The sequence below is a fragment of the Oryza sativa genome, chromosome 9 (genome assembly GCF_034140825.1).
Source record: "Oryza sativa Japonica Group chromosome 9, ASM3414082v1".
Taxonomy (NCBI): domain Eukaryota; kingdom Viridiplantae; phylum Streptophyta; class Magnoliopsida; order Poales; family Poaceae; genus Oryza; species Oryza sativa.
In genome coordinates, this window is record NC_089043.1 from 21,702,114 (window position 1) to 21,720,230 (window position 18,117).

Below are 18,117 nucleotides of genomic sequence, written 5' to 3' on the forward strand. Positions count from 1 at the left end.
TACTGCGCCCGGCTGTCGTGCCGCACCGCCCCGCGCCAGTCGCCTCCCGCTCAAAAGAAAAAAATTCAAAGGGTAGAACCGTATTTACACAACTGTTCTCTCTCCTTTTCCTCTAAAAAATAATAAAATAATATTGTGGGTGTCCAGCAGCCAATTACCAGTTTTTTACGATGCCCTATAGCAAATTCACGTTTTTACGGTGTCCTCCAACTAATTATACGTTTTTTGATGTCCTGTAGCAAATTTTGTCTTATTATAAAGAGGTTTTTTACTGTCCTTGAGGTTGTGCAGTACCAAATCCTGACTGTTGATCTGGCATCATCCAACGGTGGTACAGCACCTCCTCATTGAAGCGGTACCGTGGGTGAAAGGGTACTTCTGTACTTTCGCGTGGGCATCTCTTTCTTTCGCGTTCGGCTTCCTTCCCTGTTTCACGAGAGAAAAAAATCGTTGGGGAAGAGCAGCGAGAGATGGCGGCAAGAGGCAGGGGCAGCGAGAGATTGCGGCGACGGCGAGGGCCTCGATGTGCAACGGCAGCGGCGCGGCGGCCTCGATGCGCCTCGATATGCGACGGCAGCGGCATGGCGGCCTCGATGCGCGATGGCGGCGGCAGCGGCGGCCTCTCTTTTCCTCCTTTCTGCTGTGAATTTTGTTGACGGCGGCGGCAACGACGGCCTGTCTCTTCCTCCTTTCTGCTGTGAATTTTGTTGTTGGATTTGCTGAACCAAATGTAAATGGCTAAATGGTTGATTACCAGCTTACTCTTGAATTGCAAGTTTCGTATTGATGAACTAAAATAACAAGGTTCAGAAATTGGATCTGCTGTAAATAGTATCGATTCATGAGAAAGTCTCGTGTACTTTGAGTTACGCATTGTTTTTTTCCTCCTGAATCCTTCCTCTATTCATATTAAAGTTACAAACTCAAATTGGGAATCTCCTCCTGGTATTTCTCTGTTCAGATTAAAGCAGCAAACTCAAATTGGGTGCCTCCGAGCAAGGCAGGCTCGATGCACGATGGCAGCGGCACGGCGGCCTCGATGCGCGACGGCATCAGCAGGCTCGATGCACGACGGCGGCAACAGCCTCGATGCGTGACGGCAGCGTGGCGGCCTCGATGCGCGACGGTGGCGGCGGCGCGGCGGCCTCGATGCACGACGGCGGCAACAACCTCGATGCGAGACGGCGGCGCGATGGCCTCGATGGGCGACGGCGGCAGATGGAAGAGAGGAGACCTCATTTTTGTTAGCCCGATCATACCCCTGTTAAACCAACGGTTAGATTAGATTGGTACCTCGTGATACCTCTTTAAGGATGGGAAAAATGCTCTATTATAAAAGATGCTTGTTTCATCTCAAATCATAGGTTAATCATTGTGTCATGTACTGCAAGCCTCCAAATTTGCAATGCAGCTCCCTTGTCTTAGAAGAGGTCATGCATATGTAATCTATACATGTGTGCCACCAAGAGCTGATGAGTAGTAGAAAATTCATAGAGAAAAATAATGAACTTCTGAAGAAACTGCCACCCAAACAAAACAAAGCAGAAGTCTCAACTCTCAAGCCGGCAACGAGCCAACGACCATCTCATTGCGGTTGCACCTTCCTCCTCCTCCAATGATCCCCCTCTCCCTCCTCGCCGTCGTCCTCGTCTTCGGCATCGCCGGCGCCGCCGATGGCCTTTCAGGTGATGAACGCTTTTGCCCTCGGTGAGTTCACAACGTGCAATGTGCTTGGGCAGTTGATGAACATTGTCCGCGTTTGTACACAGGGTACCAGATAAGTTGCGGTGCGACGTCGGAGAAGGTGGTCGGCGACGTGACATGGGTTCCCGACGGCCGGTTCGTCAGCGTCGGCAACGTCTCCGACGTGCGGTCGCCGGGGGTGCTGCCGGTGCTCTCCTCGCTCCGGTACTTCCCCGACACGTCGGCGAGGAAGTACTGCTACGTGGTGCCCGCGGAGAGGAAGAGGAAGTACCTCGTCCGTACGACGTACTTCTACGGCGGGTTCGACGGCGGCAGCGCGCCGCCGGTGTTCGACCAGATCATCGAGGGCACGCGGTGGAGCGAGGTGGACACGGCGGGGGACTACGCCAGGGGCCTCGCCACGTACTATGAGGCCGTCGTGCTCGCCACCGAGAAGGAGGTCAGCGTGTGCCTCGCCAGGAACGCCGCCACCAAGTCCAGCCCCTTCATCTCCGCGCTTGAGGTGTCGCCATTGGAGGACTCGGTGTACAACTCCACCGACTTCGAGTCCTACGCTCTCAGCACCATTGCGCGCCACAGCTTCGGCCACGACGGCTCAGCGGCCGTCAGGTAAGAACAATCACGCACCACCGCCCATTTCCTTGCTACGAATTCATGGCGTGCTTGCCGCTTGATGCTCGTCGAATCTGTGATTTTTTTTTTCTAGCTATCCAGGCGATCGTTTCAACCGGTTCTGGGAGGCGCACAGCGACGGGATGCCGGTGGTGGAGAGCCAGGCGAGCGTGTCGCAGGCGGCGTTCTGGAACAAGCCACCGGAGGACGTGTTCCGCCGAGGCGTCACGACGGCCGGCGGCCGCGGCGAGAGCCTGGAGCTCCAGTGGCCGCCGGCGCCGCTCCCCGCCGCGAGCTACTACCTGGCGCTCTACTTCCAGGACAACCGCGCGCCGGGCCCGCTCAGCTGGAGAGTGTTCGACGTCGCCGTCAACGGCGAGACGTTCTTCGCCGGCCTGAACGTGTCGACGGCCGGGTCGATGCTCTACGGCGACAAGTGGCCGCTCTCCGGGCGGACAAAGATCACGCTGACGCCTGCGCCAGGCTCGCCGGTCGGGCCGGTGATCAACGCCGCCGAGCTGATGATGGTTGTGCCACTCGGAGGGAGGACACATCCCAGAGATGGTAACTTGACAAAATCTCATGGATCATGCCGAATTCGTGGTTTGCTCATCGAAATTTATTCATGTCTCATTGTCTCGTGTTGCTGCAGTGATCGGCATGCAGGCGCTAGCCAGAGGTTTCGACAACCCACCGGCTGACTGGGCCGGCGATCCATGTTTGCCTCAGGGGAACTCATGGACTGGTGTCACCTGCACCCAAGAACCACTTGCTCGAGTGGTTTCTCTGTAAGTTACTGATTGCCATATGTACTATATGCATCAATGCCTGCAAAAGGGGCAGTATGTTCTCTTGTTGATCTCTGAAACCGAAATGGTGGCAATCACACGGCAGGAATCTCACGAATTTTAAAGTTGGGGGATCAATATCTGACGGCATTGCCAACCTGACAGCGATCTCAAGCATGTAAGCCTCCTTAAACAAGCTAATGCCAGACTCCCATTCTTTAATTGTCCTGCTGACAGATTGGAAAAAGATTGCAGTGGTAAAGTAAATATTGATTGCCTAATTTGGGTACGGTGATTGCAGTTGGCTTGTGGGAAACAATCTGACCGGACCAATTCCAGATATGAGCCTCCTACATCATTTGGTTTCTCTGTAAGCACAGTAGCTACATACTGCTCAATAATTGTTTTGGAGAATGCTTCAGTAAACTGAAGATCACCTGGCTAAATTTCTTAACTGAAGGCATCTGGAGAACAACCGACTGACAGGGCAGATTCCTCCATCTCTAGGGAGCATGCCAAGGCTTCGTGAATTGTAAGTGGCTTCAACAAGTAGTTTATACTAGTCAAGTATTTGAGTTCATCGACTTGTTATGACCGCTTGAGTTTTTTGCTTGACAGGTTTGTGCAGAACAATGCACTGCAAGGGGCGATTCCGATCAGCTTCAAGAACAAAACGGGCTTCATGTTCCAGTGAGTGATCACGAGTGCTGTATTTAAGCTTGTGATTCCTTATTTTTCTTTAGTGACTGATGAAATGAAAATAATCTTGCTCTGACAGATATGCACCTGGGAATAACCTTAGCTAACACAAATTCAACGAGTATAAGCTTGTTCAGGTTGAGATCATCCGGTGTTCATGAGATGAAGAAAAGAGACATTAACCGTTGACGACACGCTGGAACACATTAATTAAACACCATTTTTTCCCTTTTATTTTGTTTCTTTTTGCCGTTCGATTCTATCCGTATTTTTGTTCCTCCTTTCCTTTCTTTTTGGCAAACATGAGGTGATCCTGAATGTATTTAACCCTGCAACTGTGTGGTACCTGATTCAATTTATTTGTATGTATATTTTTAATTACTACTACCTTCATTGTCAAATAGATGCCGTCCCAGTCAGACAGAAAATTTGCATGATTAATTAACGAAGAAATGTCAGAATTTTCCATCAGAATGATATTGGTAAATTTTTTCATGAAAATCATTTCATATAATTATTCTTTTAATAGCAAAACATGTAGTTAGAAAAAAAAGATGAAACATGTGTAACGAAAATGATGTCGATGTCTAAACGACAAGTACTTTGAAAATGAGAGTTGTCTTTCTATCCTCTTCTTTACACGTCAATGCCTGCTACTGCACCAACAATACCAGAGAGGATCTGCATTTATTTACGTGCACAACCACCAACCCGATAAAATTATAGAAACTAAGTAATAGAAAAAATTTATGCTCGACCCCATGCTCCAAACCCAATCACATGGACCCATTAAAAAGTCCACATTCTATTCCATTTTCAGTCGCATAGGTCTATAAATAAAATTTAATCTCTATACACTTTAATCTTCGTTGCAATGTATGGGTATCTCTATCTGGAAAAACAGTGAGTTCGAAAACTGAATATTTTAGTTCCTCACTAGCCTTTGTAGCAAAAAAATGCATTAAATTGCGGATCCTACAAACCGGCCCAGAACAGTTGGGCAGCCCACGAAGTCACCAACTGACAGCCCAGCCCATTAACGCCTCCAATATCAAGATATCTCCCAATTTCCTTTTTTTTTTCTTTATTATTATCTGTAGATTCCGGCACATCCTTCGTCGCGCTCGTCGCCACATCGCTTGCTTCCCCGTCACTCCCACTATTTCCCACTCGTCGCCGGCGGCGAGCGAGCGAGCGATGATCTCCGCGTCCCGGACGCAAACCCCGCTCCCATCTCCATGACTCCCGCGAACCCCACCCCGCTCCTCTCCTCCCCACGCCCCAACCCTTCCCTCCCCCTCCCCCGCCGCGCCCGGCGCCCCCACCCGCCGCCGGCGGCCAACACCACCGGCGCGGCCTCCACGCCGGACTGGTTCCGGCCTAGGGCGCCGCCCGACGCGGACCCGTCGACATCCGGCGGCCGCGTCGCCGCCCGGGATCCCGGGGTGCGCGTCAGGGCCAGGGAGGGCGCGGAGGAGGAGAAGAAGGGGAGGGGAAGGGGGAGGAGGAGATGGTGGGACTGGTGGTCCGGGGACAGGGAGAGCTACCTCGTCGACGACGTGGAGCCGCTGCCGCTGCCGTTGACCGTTCCGGACACCGAGCCGATGTCCCGCGAGGAGCTCGACCGCCGCCTCAGCTGCGACGTGGAGATCGAGGTGGGTGCGGTTGCGGTGGGATCCTAAGAGTTTTTCACTTCTTTGGTGATTCGGAGGGAAAATTTGGTGACGATTTCGGAGTATGTGTTTGTGTGGATTTGGGTTTGAAGGATTGCAAGACTGTCTCCTACGAGTGGACGGGCAAGTGCCGGAGTTGCCAGGGGACAGGGCTGGTGAGCTATTTCAGGAAGAAGGGGAGGGAGACCATCTGCAAATGCGTGCCATGCGCTGGCATTGGTGAGATCCCTTGCTCGCATTCCCAGTATCGATCGAATTGCTCTCATTTGTAGGTGATCGGAAATAGGGAATGGGGATATTACATGTATCCAGATCTTCTTGCTAGGAATTGCTATTGTGAACTGGAAAGGGTGTAGGTTGCCTTCAGTTTAGGGGTGGCACTTGGTTATCATTAGATACAGTGTAGTTTTGATGAGTTCTTTAGTTTAGACAGATAATTTACCATTCAGCCTTGGTCTGCAGTTAGGATGTTATAAAATGATTTGCATTAGTATGTACTGAACATTTCATGTCAAACCTGTAAGTGCAGCTTTTGCCCCCTTTTATTCAAAGAAGGCTGCAAATACCACTGATAGTACTAAATATCCAGTAAATATTGTGCACATAACCCTTGGTGCTAAAACCTTGCACAGAAAAGGAGATTTTGCTCAGAGATGCCATTTCTCTTTATTGCTCTTCCTATTGTTGTTAAGTTGAGCAATTAGTCTCGATTAGTCGGTGATTGTCAGCCCACACGACCAGAAGCCCACAACTCAAACAAATATAAAGTCGCATGACTAGCTCGACTTATCAGCGACTTTCAGTGATTAGTTGGTGCTCAGATCGATGTGAAAGCATGAACATGATAGCACTCCTGCTCCACCTCATGTAGTGCCTATAATAATTAATAGCCTGCCATGTAGGATCAAACCTAATGTGGCAAGAGAGTTAACGAAGTGTGTGAGAGAGAATCCATGTCTTGCATGAGACACTACCCAAGGCAAATAAACCAACACATCAAGAAACAAACAAAATAGCATTAGGGGTTGAGGTAGTGTCTGTGGCACAAAACGAGAGGCAAATCAACAAATAAGAGGGAGAGACGATGAGAGTAATTTACTATTTGCATTGATCTCACACATAGAAACTATGCATTGGACAAATAGTATTTTATAGCAGTGTCCATATGGCATGAAGTGGCATAGATGTCTAGCATTAGGAATGCCTTGACAGCTGAATCCAAATTAAGCATGCTAATTGCAGATGCTAGCAACAATGATGAAAGTTTATTTTAACAATCAAGGATAGTAAATCAAATATCTTGTGTGGAATGAACTACTGATAAAATTGTATACAGTGCCTCAGTTATGTAGCTCCTGAAATGCTGCAGATGAATAATGGGATAACGGAACCTAGAATTCAATGCTTTAGAAATGTTCAGGAATAGCTGAAAAAGAGTGTTGTTTACTGTTGGAATGTTTTCCTCTATGCTACTGAGTTCAGTTACCTGAGCTTTTCTAAGTACATTGGAACTGATCTAATATGACTAAAATTGCCATGATATGCTACCGAAGTCAACAGTAAAGATATGATACTATCATCGAACAAAATAATCCCTGAAAAAATCTAATAACAAGCAACGCTAGTTCTTCAATCTGACCTGATAGATAATACCCCTGATAGAAATTGGCATAGCATGTGCAGGTACGTGTGTGTTGGGCACTTAACGTTATTCCTTTGTCCAACAGATGAGAACTAGATATTTAGATAGTTAGCTGCTGCCAAAATTTCCAGGACTTTTGACATGGAAAAGTAAATAGATTTAGATAGTTGGTTGCTGCCAAATTATGCAGGATTTCTGCCATAGTAAAGTAAGTAGCTTGAGACAATTAGATATTCCAATCGAGCTCGTGAGATTAACTTTTGTTGATAACTGAGATCTTTCTAAATACCATGCTAATTTATTTTGATTCCTTTCTACTGCCTTAACTCTTCATTACTCCTGGCAAACTTTTACCTGTTGATTTGCTGTTATGACACTTGGATGGGTGTTCTACTTATTCTGTAGGTTATGTTCGGAAAATCACATTTCGCCAGGACATTGAAAACATGGATGAGTTAGACAATGGGAAACCACCATAGTTTGATGGCCCTGTTCGCTTGGCAGCTGTCATTTATTAACTGCTGCTGGATAGATTGTGTTCACAACTTGGACGATTTAACCAGTGATTCTTTCTGTTACAGTCAGGCACGGTACATGATGAGGTGCCATTTTTAAGTGTTGTAAACCATTATCTGCTAATAATTGTACTCCTTTGTTCTTATCATTATAGTTGATAAAGAAAAGGAAAGAAATTATTTCAAGTCAGCTTTGGTTCTGTTCTACACTTCTACATCTCTTTCTCTTTCCTTATCCCAAGCGGCTATACTAGATTCTTACTTTGCATGTTGTCTGGCCCATCTTTTGCCCTTCTTTCTGGTTTGAGGTAGCCTATTCTGCAAGTTCTGGAGGAATCACATATTCTGAAACTTTCTGCAGCTGTCAGGCATATATTCTATATATGCACCTTAGCCATGTTTAGGACAAGGAACCTATGAACTTCCATGACGGGCAATCAGGAGCTCATTTAGGCGTATCAATCATCCGTAGCTGCAGCAAATCAAATCCAAAATGTCTCATCTGAGCCTTTTGACCTTCAAGTACAATCTTGAGAAGCTCAAGTCCAAGGCCGCAGGCCGGCCAACCGGCCGGCTGCTGTCCGGCGGGGACCGGCAGTTCTCCGACTTGACGAGGATCTACAAGCCTGACGACGACGAGATGAAGAAAGTGTTCAACAAGATCGCCGGCGAGCACGACCGGATCACCAGGAAGGATCTGAAGGGGCTCCTGGAGAAGTTCGGGAAAGCCGACGCCGCGGCCGAGGCGAGGCGGATGATCTGCGTCGCCGACTTCAAGAAGAACGGCTACATGGACTTCGAAGAGTTCATGGAGGTGCACAAGAGCGGCGTGCCGCTGGGGGACATGCGCCGGGCGTTCTTCGTGTTCGACCAGGACGGCGACGGAAGGATCAGCGCCGAGGAGGTGATGCAGGTGCTGCACAAGCTTGGGGACAGCTGCAGCCTGGAGGATTGCAGGGAGATGGTGAAGAAGATTGACAGGAACCGTGATGGCTTCGTGGACATGGATGATTTCATGGCCATGATGACTCGCTCAAGGAAGAAGCCTTGAGCCTCCTGGAGGCTGGAGCATCCTGATGTAGATGAGAGCCCTAGATATTCATGCGCATGCATATGTGAATTGTGATAGTAGGGAATAAGTTGAGCAGGGGCTTGAACTTAACCCTCCACCTAGCTTATGAGAGGTTGCGAGCTAATGTGAAATAAGGAGATGACAGCTACTGTGGTGTATCATGGCGTGTAATAAACATGTAAGGCGAATCGTGGGAGACTTTCCATGCATGTCCTTGTGGGAGTACTATTTCCCAGAACTCAATTAGATTACTCCATAAATCGGATAACACTACAAATCGTGGGCCCGGAGGATAGCAAAAAATCGGCCGCTCTCCGTGAAACATTGGTCTGTGCACTGTGAAACAAAAAAAAAATCAAGCTATTGAAATATTTGTTGAAAATGATAGTGAGGGCATAAAACACCACCAAAATATAGGCGAAACATTTTTTCTATTCCAAATGAAACATTGAGTTCTATCTATTGAAACATCCAAAAAAAGAAGAGTTTGTGCAACATATGAACAAAGGCAAGTGAAACATCCAAAATACAAGAAGTGCATCAAACATCCAAAAACCCTTTTACCTACCTCCCTACAAACCAACGAACCCAATATAGGAGCAGGATGCAGGGCCTGTGTTCTCCGTCGACCTGCAACGGCCGCGCCCCGACTGCTCGCGCTCCTCCGGTCGGGGGATCAAGGAGGTGGCAAAACTGGGGTGGTGGGGCTGTGGTCCATGCAAAGGTATGAGGAGCTATGGATGCCACCGCCACGCTCGCTCTTCTTTCCTCTACTCCCCACTAGTACACTAATAGCGGCTATGTTACCGCGTCCTCTCCCGCTCCGCCTTCTCCAGCGCTGCCGTGACCCCGTTGCCACTTGCACACCCACCGTCGATGCCACCATCGGCCGCATGTGTGTAGGCTGGATTTGAAGGAGTTGACGAAGGGTAGAGAGAAGGAGAAAGAGATAAGGATACGGCTGTGCAGGTGAAAATGGGATAAGGGTGCGGGTGCCCAATATTTCCTCCCGCATCGGGCGTATGTTGGAAAGCGTTTCGCCATAAATCATGGGAAATTCGTGCAATTTTGAAAAGCTCCAAACTTTACCAAGCTACGCGAAACACTTATGTTTCTCTAGCATTGCACACCATGAGGAATGTAATCATATTGTTTTTTGGATATAGAAGGTCGTTGATAAAAAAATATAAGCATGAAAGAGACAGAGTTTCAGACGCAGATATAACTTTAGATTGGAAGGGGCGTATTGTCTTCTTCTTCCTCCACCCCTCCTTTTCTTCTTTCTCTCCCCTCTCTTTGGTCTCTATGGTGATCCAGCGGACTGGGGGACTCAGTCCCTCACGGCCCACTCTAGATCCACCCCTCACTTTGTTTTAAAATATTTATTGTTTTAGCTTTGTTTGAAGTCAAACATTACAAACTTTGAGCATCAATTTTTAGAATTTATATAGTTTAATATCATAAAATTTATGCTTTTAATTAGATTCACTATTAGAAATACTTTCATAATATAATTCACATGTTGTTGAAGTGTGTGTATTTAGAAATTAATGGTTTAAGTTAGAAAAATGTTTGATTTATCGGACAAATCTAAAGTGATAAGCAATTTAAAACGGATGGAGTACTTCCTAGTATAACCAAGCTTGAAGTTAAACATCGTTTGTTTGATTCTAAAACACTAGAAACATGATATGTGAATATAGAATCTGATAGATGGATATATACACCCCCAATAATACAGGCCCAGACATGGAATCATATTCTCTGTTTTTTTTATATACACCCCCAATAATACATATCTAGTCAGATTTTAAAATAAGACAGAGCCATCCAGTCAAGGTCCCCTCTCATATTCCACAATATGTGCTAGTATTATTATTTAATTTTGTGCCTTTGTACAATTCTCTATATATACCTGATGCATCAATAACCAACCTTGAGTTGCCTTGTCAGTCCACGTGCTGCAGATTCTTAATGAATTTGTTTCGTGCGTGCTTATCCAGAAATATAAATCCAAACAAAGGTGTAGATTCTTGGTTCCACAGATGAACTCTAGAATAGAAGCATACTCGAGGGGATCGATCTTTACTGATATTTATCTAGAACAAAATTTCCCAAGTCAGAATAAGTTCTTGTTCAAAAGAAGTCAGAATAAATCCAGTCTAATTTTATCCGTCAAATTAACAACAGGTGTAAATCAATCAGATACAAATCAGATTGTAAAAGTGCGTTCGTTTGAACCTTAAAGGGCTAAGCATACTTAGGTTCGTTTGGGAAGCTTAATATTATGAAAATCAGCTGGTCATTAGCCAACTTCTGAAAATATACAAAAGCTAGGAAACCTAGATTTGGCTTTCAGTTTATTTTATGGATACTTTAACTACAAGTTCTCATATATAATCTGGATGAAAAACTGAATTATTTGGAAGAACTTTTGATTATGGGAGAAGCTATAGTTGCCAGAAACTCCCCAAACGAACCCATAAGCTTGCTTGCAAGGCCTAAATGCTAGTCTCATCCAGGGATGCACTAGGATTTTTTTACTATCCCAACAAGACATTATGGTCCAGAATTCATATGCCATCAACCCAACAAAAGCTATCTAATTATCTATACTACTTTAAAAAAAGTAGTGATGATGACAATGAGTCTTTCACCCCACCTATTCTCATTGTTAATTTTACAAATTACCCTTGAACTTCTTAATTCTATACTACTTCAAAAGAAGATAATGGTGGTGGCAGTGAATGTGCCATCCACATACTCTTATTGTTAATTTTTACAAATTACCCCTTAAACTTTTTAATATATAAAAAACAATCAAATGTAAATGGATACCCACATATAAAATCAAATTGAGGTGGATACTCCCTATGGCAAAAGGAGTATGGGTAACACATTTCATGAAAAATATATTTTATTCATTTTAGATAATATTATAATATATTTTCTTCTATCTGTAGCAAGGAACGGGCATTCAGCTAGTATAGGGAAAAATGTTTTTCTAGCTGAATATTTATAAAAGATGGAAAGTTATCTACATAGTTCTAGGTTGAGTAAATTACACTCATGGTATATTAACTACGTGTGATCTAGTTAAACAAATTGATAATTGAATATTCAAGTATAGCAACTTGACAAGTAAGTGTATTCTAGTATAACTTGACAATTTAATGTTTTGGTACAATAACTTATCTACATATATGCTATTTTGGTTCATGAGTGTTATGCGGGTTTCTTTCATAATCTCAATATACCATCATATAATAATCCTGAATGTATGTATAAAAATTACTCTTCCAATTTGCACCATTGGTTTGGGTTTTTTTTCCCACCTTCTCAAATCTTAACTGAAACATAAAATTTAATTCACTGTTAATTACCAGAATGACAAATATACTAATACAAATGTGCACAAGTATATTGACTACTTAAAAATTGAATGTGTATAGAAAAAAATGAACAAAATAATTAAGTTGATTTGCATCATTCCAAAATCACACCCACCTTAGAAGTTGTTACAACCGTACGCTCACTTATTAAGTTCTTGTACTGCTAGATTGCACTCATCTACCAAATTGTTGCACTAATTAACACGCTTACTTTTTTTGTGACTAACATGCTTACTTCTCAAGTTTTGTCAATTAAATTGTACTCAACTGCCAAGTTGATGTGCCGTGAATGCATTTACTCTTTTAGATTTATGTGAATCTTTTTTTGATTACATGGATTAAAATTTGTTTATCCCTTTTCACCAAGCTGTTTGTCAACTTTCAAGCCAACTCAAAACCTTTTCTTTTCTTCTTGCAAAAAACAAGTGTTTTTATTGGTTCGTGAACCCTGGACACGCTATCGGAGCTAGGGGTCAGTGAAGGGAAGGTGAAGAAACGAAAAGAGGATTCTCTGCATTAGAGGTTCTAATATAGATGATGAACAGTAATGTGCATTTGGTGAGTTGGTAGCCACCCGATCAAGAATATAAGGCCCAGATATTGCGCTGCAACATTTTTCTACTCACATAACAGTGAGCTATAGTGTTTATGACCATCTAGCTACAGTAAATCGACATTGCTCATTGCATTGATTTACTGTGCTATTCACATGAACAGTAACCCTGCATTACTGCTGAGGATCCGGATCTGAAGAAACAGGGTCATAAGGTAGAGGCAGGGGATCGAAAACTTCAACTCATGGTGGATGCAAAGTTTTTCTTTTTTCGCGCGCATGAATATACGGCCAGGATGATCGAGCACTTGGTTGTGACACAGAGGGTGACCATGAGATCCTCATCTAGCGACTGGTCGTAAAATAACTCCTATATCGATCCATCCCAAAGACCCAAACCTGCTGGTACTTTATCCTAGTGATCAGATAGGAGGATAGAGATGCATATATTTCTCGTCATTTTCTTTCTTTTTCTCACGGATACGTGGAGGTCATGCATATATATAACGGATATGCACCTTCACATGCCTAAGCTAAGTAAGTGAAAGCAGTACAAGAGTCGTCGGCGATATCTGCCGCGATCAGCCAACTGCTCGTCTGCTACTACTACGTATACAACTCTGGTCATGGCCTGCTTTGGGTTCGACTTATCCGCGAGGGCGCGCGGCATCGGCGACGTGTACCATCCGTTCAACGAGACGGCGGTGCGCGAGAAGTTCAAGGAGTGGATCCGGCAGTTCGACACCGACGGCGACGGCCGCATCAGCCGCGACGAGCTGCGCCGCGCCATGCGCGCCGTGGGCGTGCGGTTCACGGGGATCAAGTGCAGGCGCGGCATGAGCCACGCCGACGCGGACGGCGACGGCTACATCGACGACAGCGAGATCGACGGCCTCATCGAGTACTGGGGGAGGCGCCTCGGCCTCGGCGTCGCCGCCTACTAGGGATCCAGATACACTTGTTCGCGTACGCACTACGTACCCGGTAACCCGATCGTCTGTGTGTATGTACATATATATAGCTAGCCGGACTGCACATCGCACGTTCTTTCTCCGGTACAGATGTGCAGCTATATGTCCTCAAATATCGATAGGTACTTGAACTGTGTGTGTTAGCTTCATAACAGAGATTAACCATGCACGCCGACTGGCAAGGACAGACCTTACAGGGCCAAGGTTTGAGCTGATCACCCAGGCTATTTTAGCCCACCGGAGGAAAAATATCTAATTCCATGGGCTTTGGTCTCCTGCCAGCCTTTGTGCAACTAGTACGTGTGAATAAGAACTAAGCTAAGTTGATAACCTCGTCTGTATAATGGTCCGAGCAACTAATTTTACTTCTGTATTTCTTTTATTGCACGGCTGATATACCCACACCACTACATATGCGTGAAGTAGCAATCTTGCTGATTTTTGTCCCTTTGTGTGTAAGTTATGGATATGTGTAAGTTATGGACAAAATATTATCCATAACTTACACACAAAGGGACAAAAACCAGCAAGATTGCTACTTCATGCATATGCATCGTGGGTGCACGTATAGAGCCTATGGGATCCATCGGACTGGGAGGTGTAGTCTGATCCCTCTTATCGCATTGTTCATTCGTTCCGTTTTGATCTGTTCTCATTTGATGGCACCGACGGAGCCACTCGCCGTCATCTATATCGATTTGCCCCTATGCGTAGCCACAACCCCCCATTCTCATCTTCGTCTTTGTTCCTGCACCCCGAAGTATCCCCATCACCCTCTTCATTCCTAGCTCAACTCCTCTGACCATGCCATGCCCGCCTTAGCTCCTCAACCCAACTTGCCCAGGCAGCAGTGTGGCTGCTAGCCGCCACATGGGGACTCCGTTGTGTCTGTCGCCACTACCACCATGTGTAGTGTAGGAGGAGCAAAAGCAGGCATTGGCGATGTGGCCACGGCCTTTGCTGTGAGCCTGTGACTGAGAAGATAGTGGTCATTGAGGAAGAAGAAGAGGGATTTGAGTATGAGATGCAAGTTTGGATTTTTAGATTGAAAGCTTTGTGAATTTTGGGCTAAAAGTTTTAGAATTGAATCAAAAGTTTTTGTGATTTATATGCTATACTGTGGAGACCTCCTCCACTGTGATTTCCTAATGAAAGCACACTCATGTGATGTGTGCATAACATTCATAGGCACCACGATTTAAACTCTGATTAGTAAATTTGCACACCCACAACTCAATTATCCACCTAAAATTTAGCATCAGATTTGTGTATTACGGTTTGGCAAGTCTATCAAGCTTTACGATTACTAGATTCTTAATAAAAGTGTACCCCATATGTGATGTGTGCTTTCCCCAGTAAGTGCATAACACATAGCAACCACTTATTTGGCAAGTTTTGAACCAGTTTGTCTAGTAAAATGTCTCTTCTTTGTTGGAGATTGAATATGCCTAGCCGACCAGCCCACGCATAAGGCATCTTTTACTCTCCGACTTGTCCACAATCACCTGATATTGCTCCCACCATGCTCTCCAATCTTTTTTTTATTGGGAAGCCCATTCTTCCCAAAAAAAAAATCGGATGGTCAGATCTTGAAATTGATCCTCGGTGAAACATAAAGTTATATGTGGTGAAAAAAAATAGTCAATGTGATATTTGTGAAGCATAGTAATATTTCTTTTATCAAAATATAATTATGTGATATATTATTGTAAAGATTTAATTGCAACCAATATGACAGTGTAATCGGATCACATATGAGATAAGTATTTTGGAGGGAAAATCATTTTAGGCTTGCTAGTAGAGCCTTCATGCATACATAAATAGTTAGAGGAGAGAAACGACATGCATAGAGATGATAAAGAGAAAGAGAGGCGGGAGAACCAGACACATGAGAGAGAGAGAGAGAGAGAGAGGCGGGAGAGGCAAACACATGCATATAGCGGGGGCGTAAGAAATTTGACGAGAGTGGTGGGTGCTACCTGTAATTTTGTCTATGCATGTCATCTACTAAAAATTTCGAGGTAGTTTATGCATAATACATTTACCTTTACACAATTCTAATACATTAGCCTTAATATTTGTTTGCTCAATCTACTTTCTCTGCTTTCTTGTATCTTAAAGTTTTTGTAAAGTCCGCCTCTTGTATAAAGGGGTTTATTATCTTTCTCCTCTCTTCTCCCCTCCACTTTATTATATGCGCTTGTGTGATATCTTAGGGCTAGCACTTAAACTCTTATTGTACTTGCTCTAAGACAAATCAATTCCTATCTTTTGGCACATAAGGAGAACCTTCAGATCTCAAAATTTGGGACATATGCTCATGTATATAGAGAAGTAGAGGGAAAATAATGGATTTGATTTCTTCTTAAACTGTCCATGCACACGTAAGAAATGAAATTAGCTATAATCGAGCACCATGTCTCTTTGGAATAGAACTGAAATCAAATTCCAGTAATTTTCCCTTGAGATTGGAAATTAGTTATTGGCTAACCTTAAGAAATATCACTTCCACTAGATGTCTATATGGGCAAATGAACATGGCAATATGCAATAAGGAATTGAAGAGAGATTATTAATCTTAGTCCTTAATTTTGCCATGCTGAAACTTAAAAGAAAGAAAGAAAAAGGAAACTCAATTGCGATGTCTGGTGTATGGATAAAATAAACCTGGCGAAATAGCAAACTGTTGGAAAATTGTTGTTTGGAGTGCAAATTGATGGATGAAATGGAAAATTTGCATGCATAAATGCTTCCTATGGGCTGGAAGTGAAAATCTAATTGGCAGCAAGTGCAAAATCAACTAGACAATAACATGAATGTCAATTGGCAATGGAGATATATGCATTATTAATCTGTAGAAATTTGCTACGGCACTAAGGATTCAATGGTTGCGGCATGAGAAGAATCCCCTATAACAAGCCTTAGGTTGGCATGGAAACCCGTGCGACCAAAACGACAAACTGCTCTATGTGATGGTTGTACACATATCCCAATTGTTCATAGATCCACAAGTAGCTTTTAGAACTTGGCCTGGATAAGGACGATGACCAAGAAACCTGATGCCAAATATGCTTGCTCTCTCAAAAAGGAAAAGCATAATGCTAGGCCAAGCCCTACAAGGAAACACATGGTTTTGACTTTTAAGATCTTAGATATGTGGAATGAAACACAATTAGTACAACCGGTCCTAGCCAACTAGATGCAATCGCTTGGAAGCTCACTTGTCATGGTGTATACATGGCCTCATCAGCATATACACAATGTACAATTCATGGTATCAACAGAAACAAACTACATGCACCTGATATGGAAGCTATGAGCACCAAGAAAATGTAAATTTATCGTTTGGCTGATGATATAGAATAGAGTATGGACACGGACCGCCTGGCAACTAGAGGATGGCCGCACAACACTTTCTGCTCCCTATTTAGCCATACAAAATAGTCGTTGTTCCACCTCTTGGTCGAATGTAGATTTATCTGGAGAATATAGAACCTTATTACAACTTAATAGATATCTCAGTTGCAGTTGTCCCGAGGAATGGATAGCACGACGTCAACATGCATGAGTGGTGAACCGCGCTAGCTAACTATTAATGAGTGTCAAACAAGGGGGCGTGATCGCTAATCCTATTAGTGGCAAGGAAAATTGGAATGGAACGAGGAGCTCTTAGCAGCATCCCTTTTCAACAAAATCAAGGACGAAGGGAGGATGTAGACGCTCGCAGAAGTAAGACACCTACTTGAGCTTGTAAACAAATACTGTATATAGTTTGTATAGCACTTCTATCAAAAAAACATTTGAGAATATACCCATCTTTTTTAATAATTTGCGTTTATATGTCTACATGGGAAGAAATGGCACCAATAAACGCGTCCAGCGGATCGAATACACGAGAGTGCTCACAAATCGCATTGCGGGAATGCGGGAGAGATGGCCGGGCCATTCCCGTTGAACGGGCGAGCGGAACCGCCACGGTCCCACAGGCGAAAATTGCGGAACCGCGACGGTCCCGCAGCTCAAAAACGTGGCACCGTGTATGGTGGCCAGCGGGACCGCACGGCACCGATACAGTCCCGCGGCTCAAAATGGCGGCATCGACGCGGTCCCACGGTTCCATTGCGTGAAACCGACTCTGTGAACAGTAGTAAACAGCGTCTCAACAGTACCGAACAGTATTATATATGCCTCACCCAACTCATGCATGGTCAGTCTCGTATGCCCAGCCCGCGGGACCCTCGGTCCCACGTTTTTGCGCTGCACTAAATACTTAGTCCCGCATTTTCACCCTGTGGAATGGGTATATTTATGCAAATTTTTCCCATGCAAGTATATAAGCGTAAATTACTTTAAGAAATAGGTATATTCATAATTCTTTTTCTACTTCTAACCCCTAGTGGTTGTAACTATTTCCTTCGGTATTCAATGGAATTGGCAATAATCATATGCCGGTTCGTTAAAACAAAAGTTTGGCTTGTAATAAGCTGAATGTTGAC

The 18,117-nt window shown here is 44.5% G+C and overlaps 4 protein-coding genes and 1 long non-coding RNA gene across 5 annotated transcripts; 4 read left to right on the forward strand and 1 right to left on the reverse strand.

The window, feature by feature from the left end:
• Window positions 1-409: 409 nt before the first annotated feature.
• LOC4347270 (probable LRR receptor-like serine/threonine-protein kinase At1g67720) lies at window positions 410-4,206 on the forward strand. The gene is made up of 9 exons (XM_015755427.3): window positions 410-1,685; window positions 1,770-2,313; window positions 2,411-2,880; window positions 2,969-3,104; window positions 3,211-3,282; window positions 3,406-3,474; window positions 3,565-3,636; window positions 3,723-3,794; window positions 3,883-4,206. Exons 1-9 carry the CDS (start codon window positions 1,616-1,618, stop codon window positions 3,908-3,910), a joined length of 1,533 nt encoding a protein of 510 aa, XP_015610913.1. The 5' UTR covers window positions 410-1,615; the 3' UTR covers window positions 3,911-4,206.
• Window positions 4,207-4,923: 717 nt separating this feature from the next.
• Window positions 4,924-7,823, forward strand: LOC4347271 (protein disulfide-isomerase SCO2). Its single transcript, XM_015757198.3, has 3 exons — window positions 4,924-5,458; window positions 5,569-5,695; window positions 7,524-7,823. The coding sequence occupies exons 1-3, from the start codon at window positions 5,042-5,044 to the stop codon at window positions 7,595-7,597; spliced, it is 618 nt and encodes a 205-aa protein (XP_015612684.1). The 5' UTR covers window positions 4,924-5,041; the 3' UTR covers window positions 7,598-7,823.
• On the reverse strand, window positions 5,981-9,676 carry LOC136351929 (uncharacterized). Its single transcript, XR_010735222.1, has 2 exons — window positions 9,274-9,676; window positions 5,981-6,386 (listed from the first exon to the last, which is right to left on the reverse strand). It is a non-coding gene; the product is annotated as an uncharacterized lncRNA (long non-coding RNA).
• Window positions 8,127-8,914, forward strand: LOC4347274 (calmodulin-like protein 30). The gene has a single exon (XM_015757199.3). The coding sequence runs from the start codon at window positions 8,127-8,129 to the stop codon at window positions 8,682-8,684; it is 558 nt and encodes a 185-aa protein (XP_015612685.1). The 3' UTR covers window positions 8,685-8,914.
• Window positions 9,677-13,180: 3,504 nt separating the features above from the next.
• Window positions 13,181-13,951, forward strand: LOC9268821 (uncharacterized). Its single transcript, XM_015755822.3, has one exon. It carries the CDS (start codon window positions 13,277-13,279, stop codon window positions 13,592-13,594), a length of 318 nt encoding a protein of 105 aa, XP_015611308.1. The 5' UTR covers window positions 13,181-13,276; the 3' UTR covers window positions 13,595-13,951.
• Window positions 13,952-18,117: the final 4,166 nt, after the last annotated feature.

Excerpts from the sequence above, each read along its gene's own strand:
- LOC4347270 (XM_015755427.3), top strand. The coding sequence starts at position 1,616 with ATGATCCCCCTCTCCCTCCTCGCCGTCGTCCTCGTCTTCGGCATCGCC. Across the intron at positions 2,881-2,968 it reads GAGGACACATCCCAGAGATG|TGATCGGCATGCAGGCGCTA; the intron begins GTAACTTGACAA and ends GTGTTGCTGCAG. Across the intron at positions 3,637-3,722 it reads ATGCCAAGGCTTCGTGAATT|GTTTGTGCAGAACAATGCAC; the intron begins GTAAGTGGCTTC and ends TTTGCTTGACAG.
- LOC4347274 (XM_015757199.3), top strand. The coding sequence starts at position 8,127 with ATGTCTCATCTGAGCCTTTTGACCTTCAAGTACAATCTTGAGAAGCTC.
- LOC4347271 (XM_015757198.3), top strand. The coding sequence starts at position 5,042 with ATGACTCCCGCGAACCCCACCCCGCTCCTCTCCTCCCCACGCCCCAAC. Across the intron at positions 5,459-5,568 it reads GCTGCGACGTGGAGATCGAG|GATTGCAAGACTGTCTCCTA; the intron begins GTGGGTGCGGTT and ends TTGGGTTTGAAG. Across the intron at positions 5,696-7,523 it reads CGTGCCATGCGCTGGCATTG|GTTATGTTCGGAAAATCACA; the intron begins GTGAGATCCCTT and ends CTTATTCTGTAG.
- LOC9268821 (XM_015755822.3), top strand. The coding sequence starts at position 13,277 with ATGGCCTGCTTTGGGTTCGACTTATCCGCGAGGGCGCGCGGCATCGGC.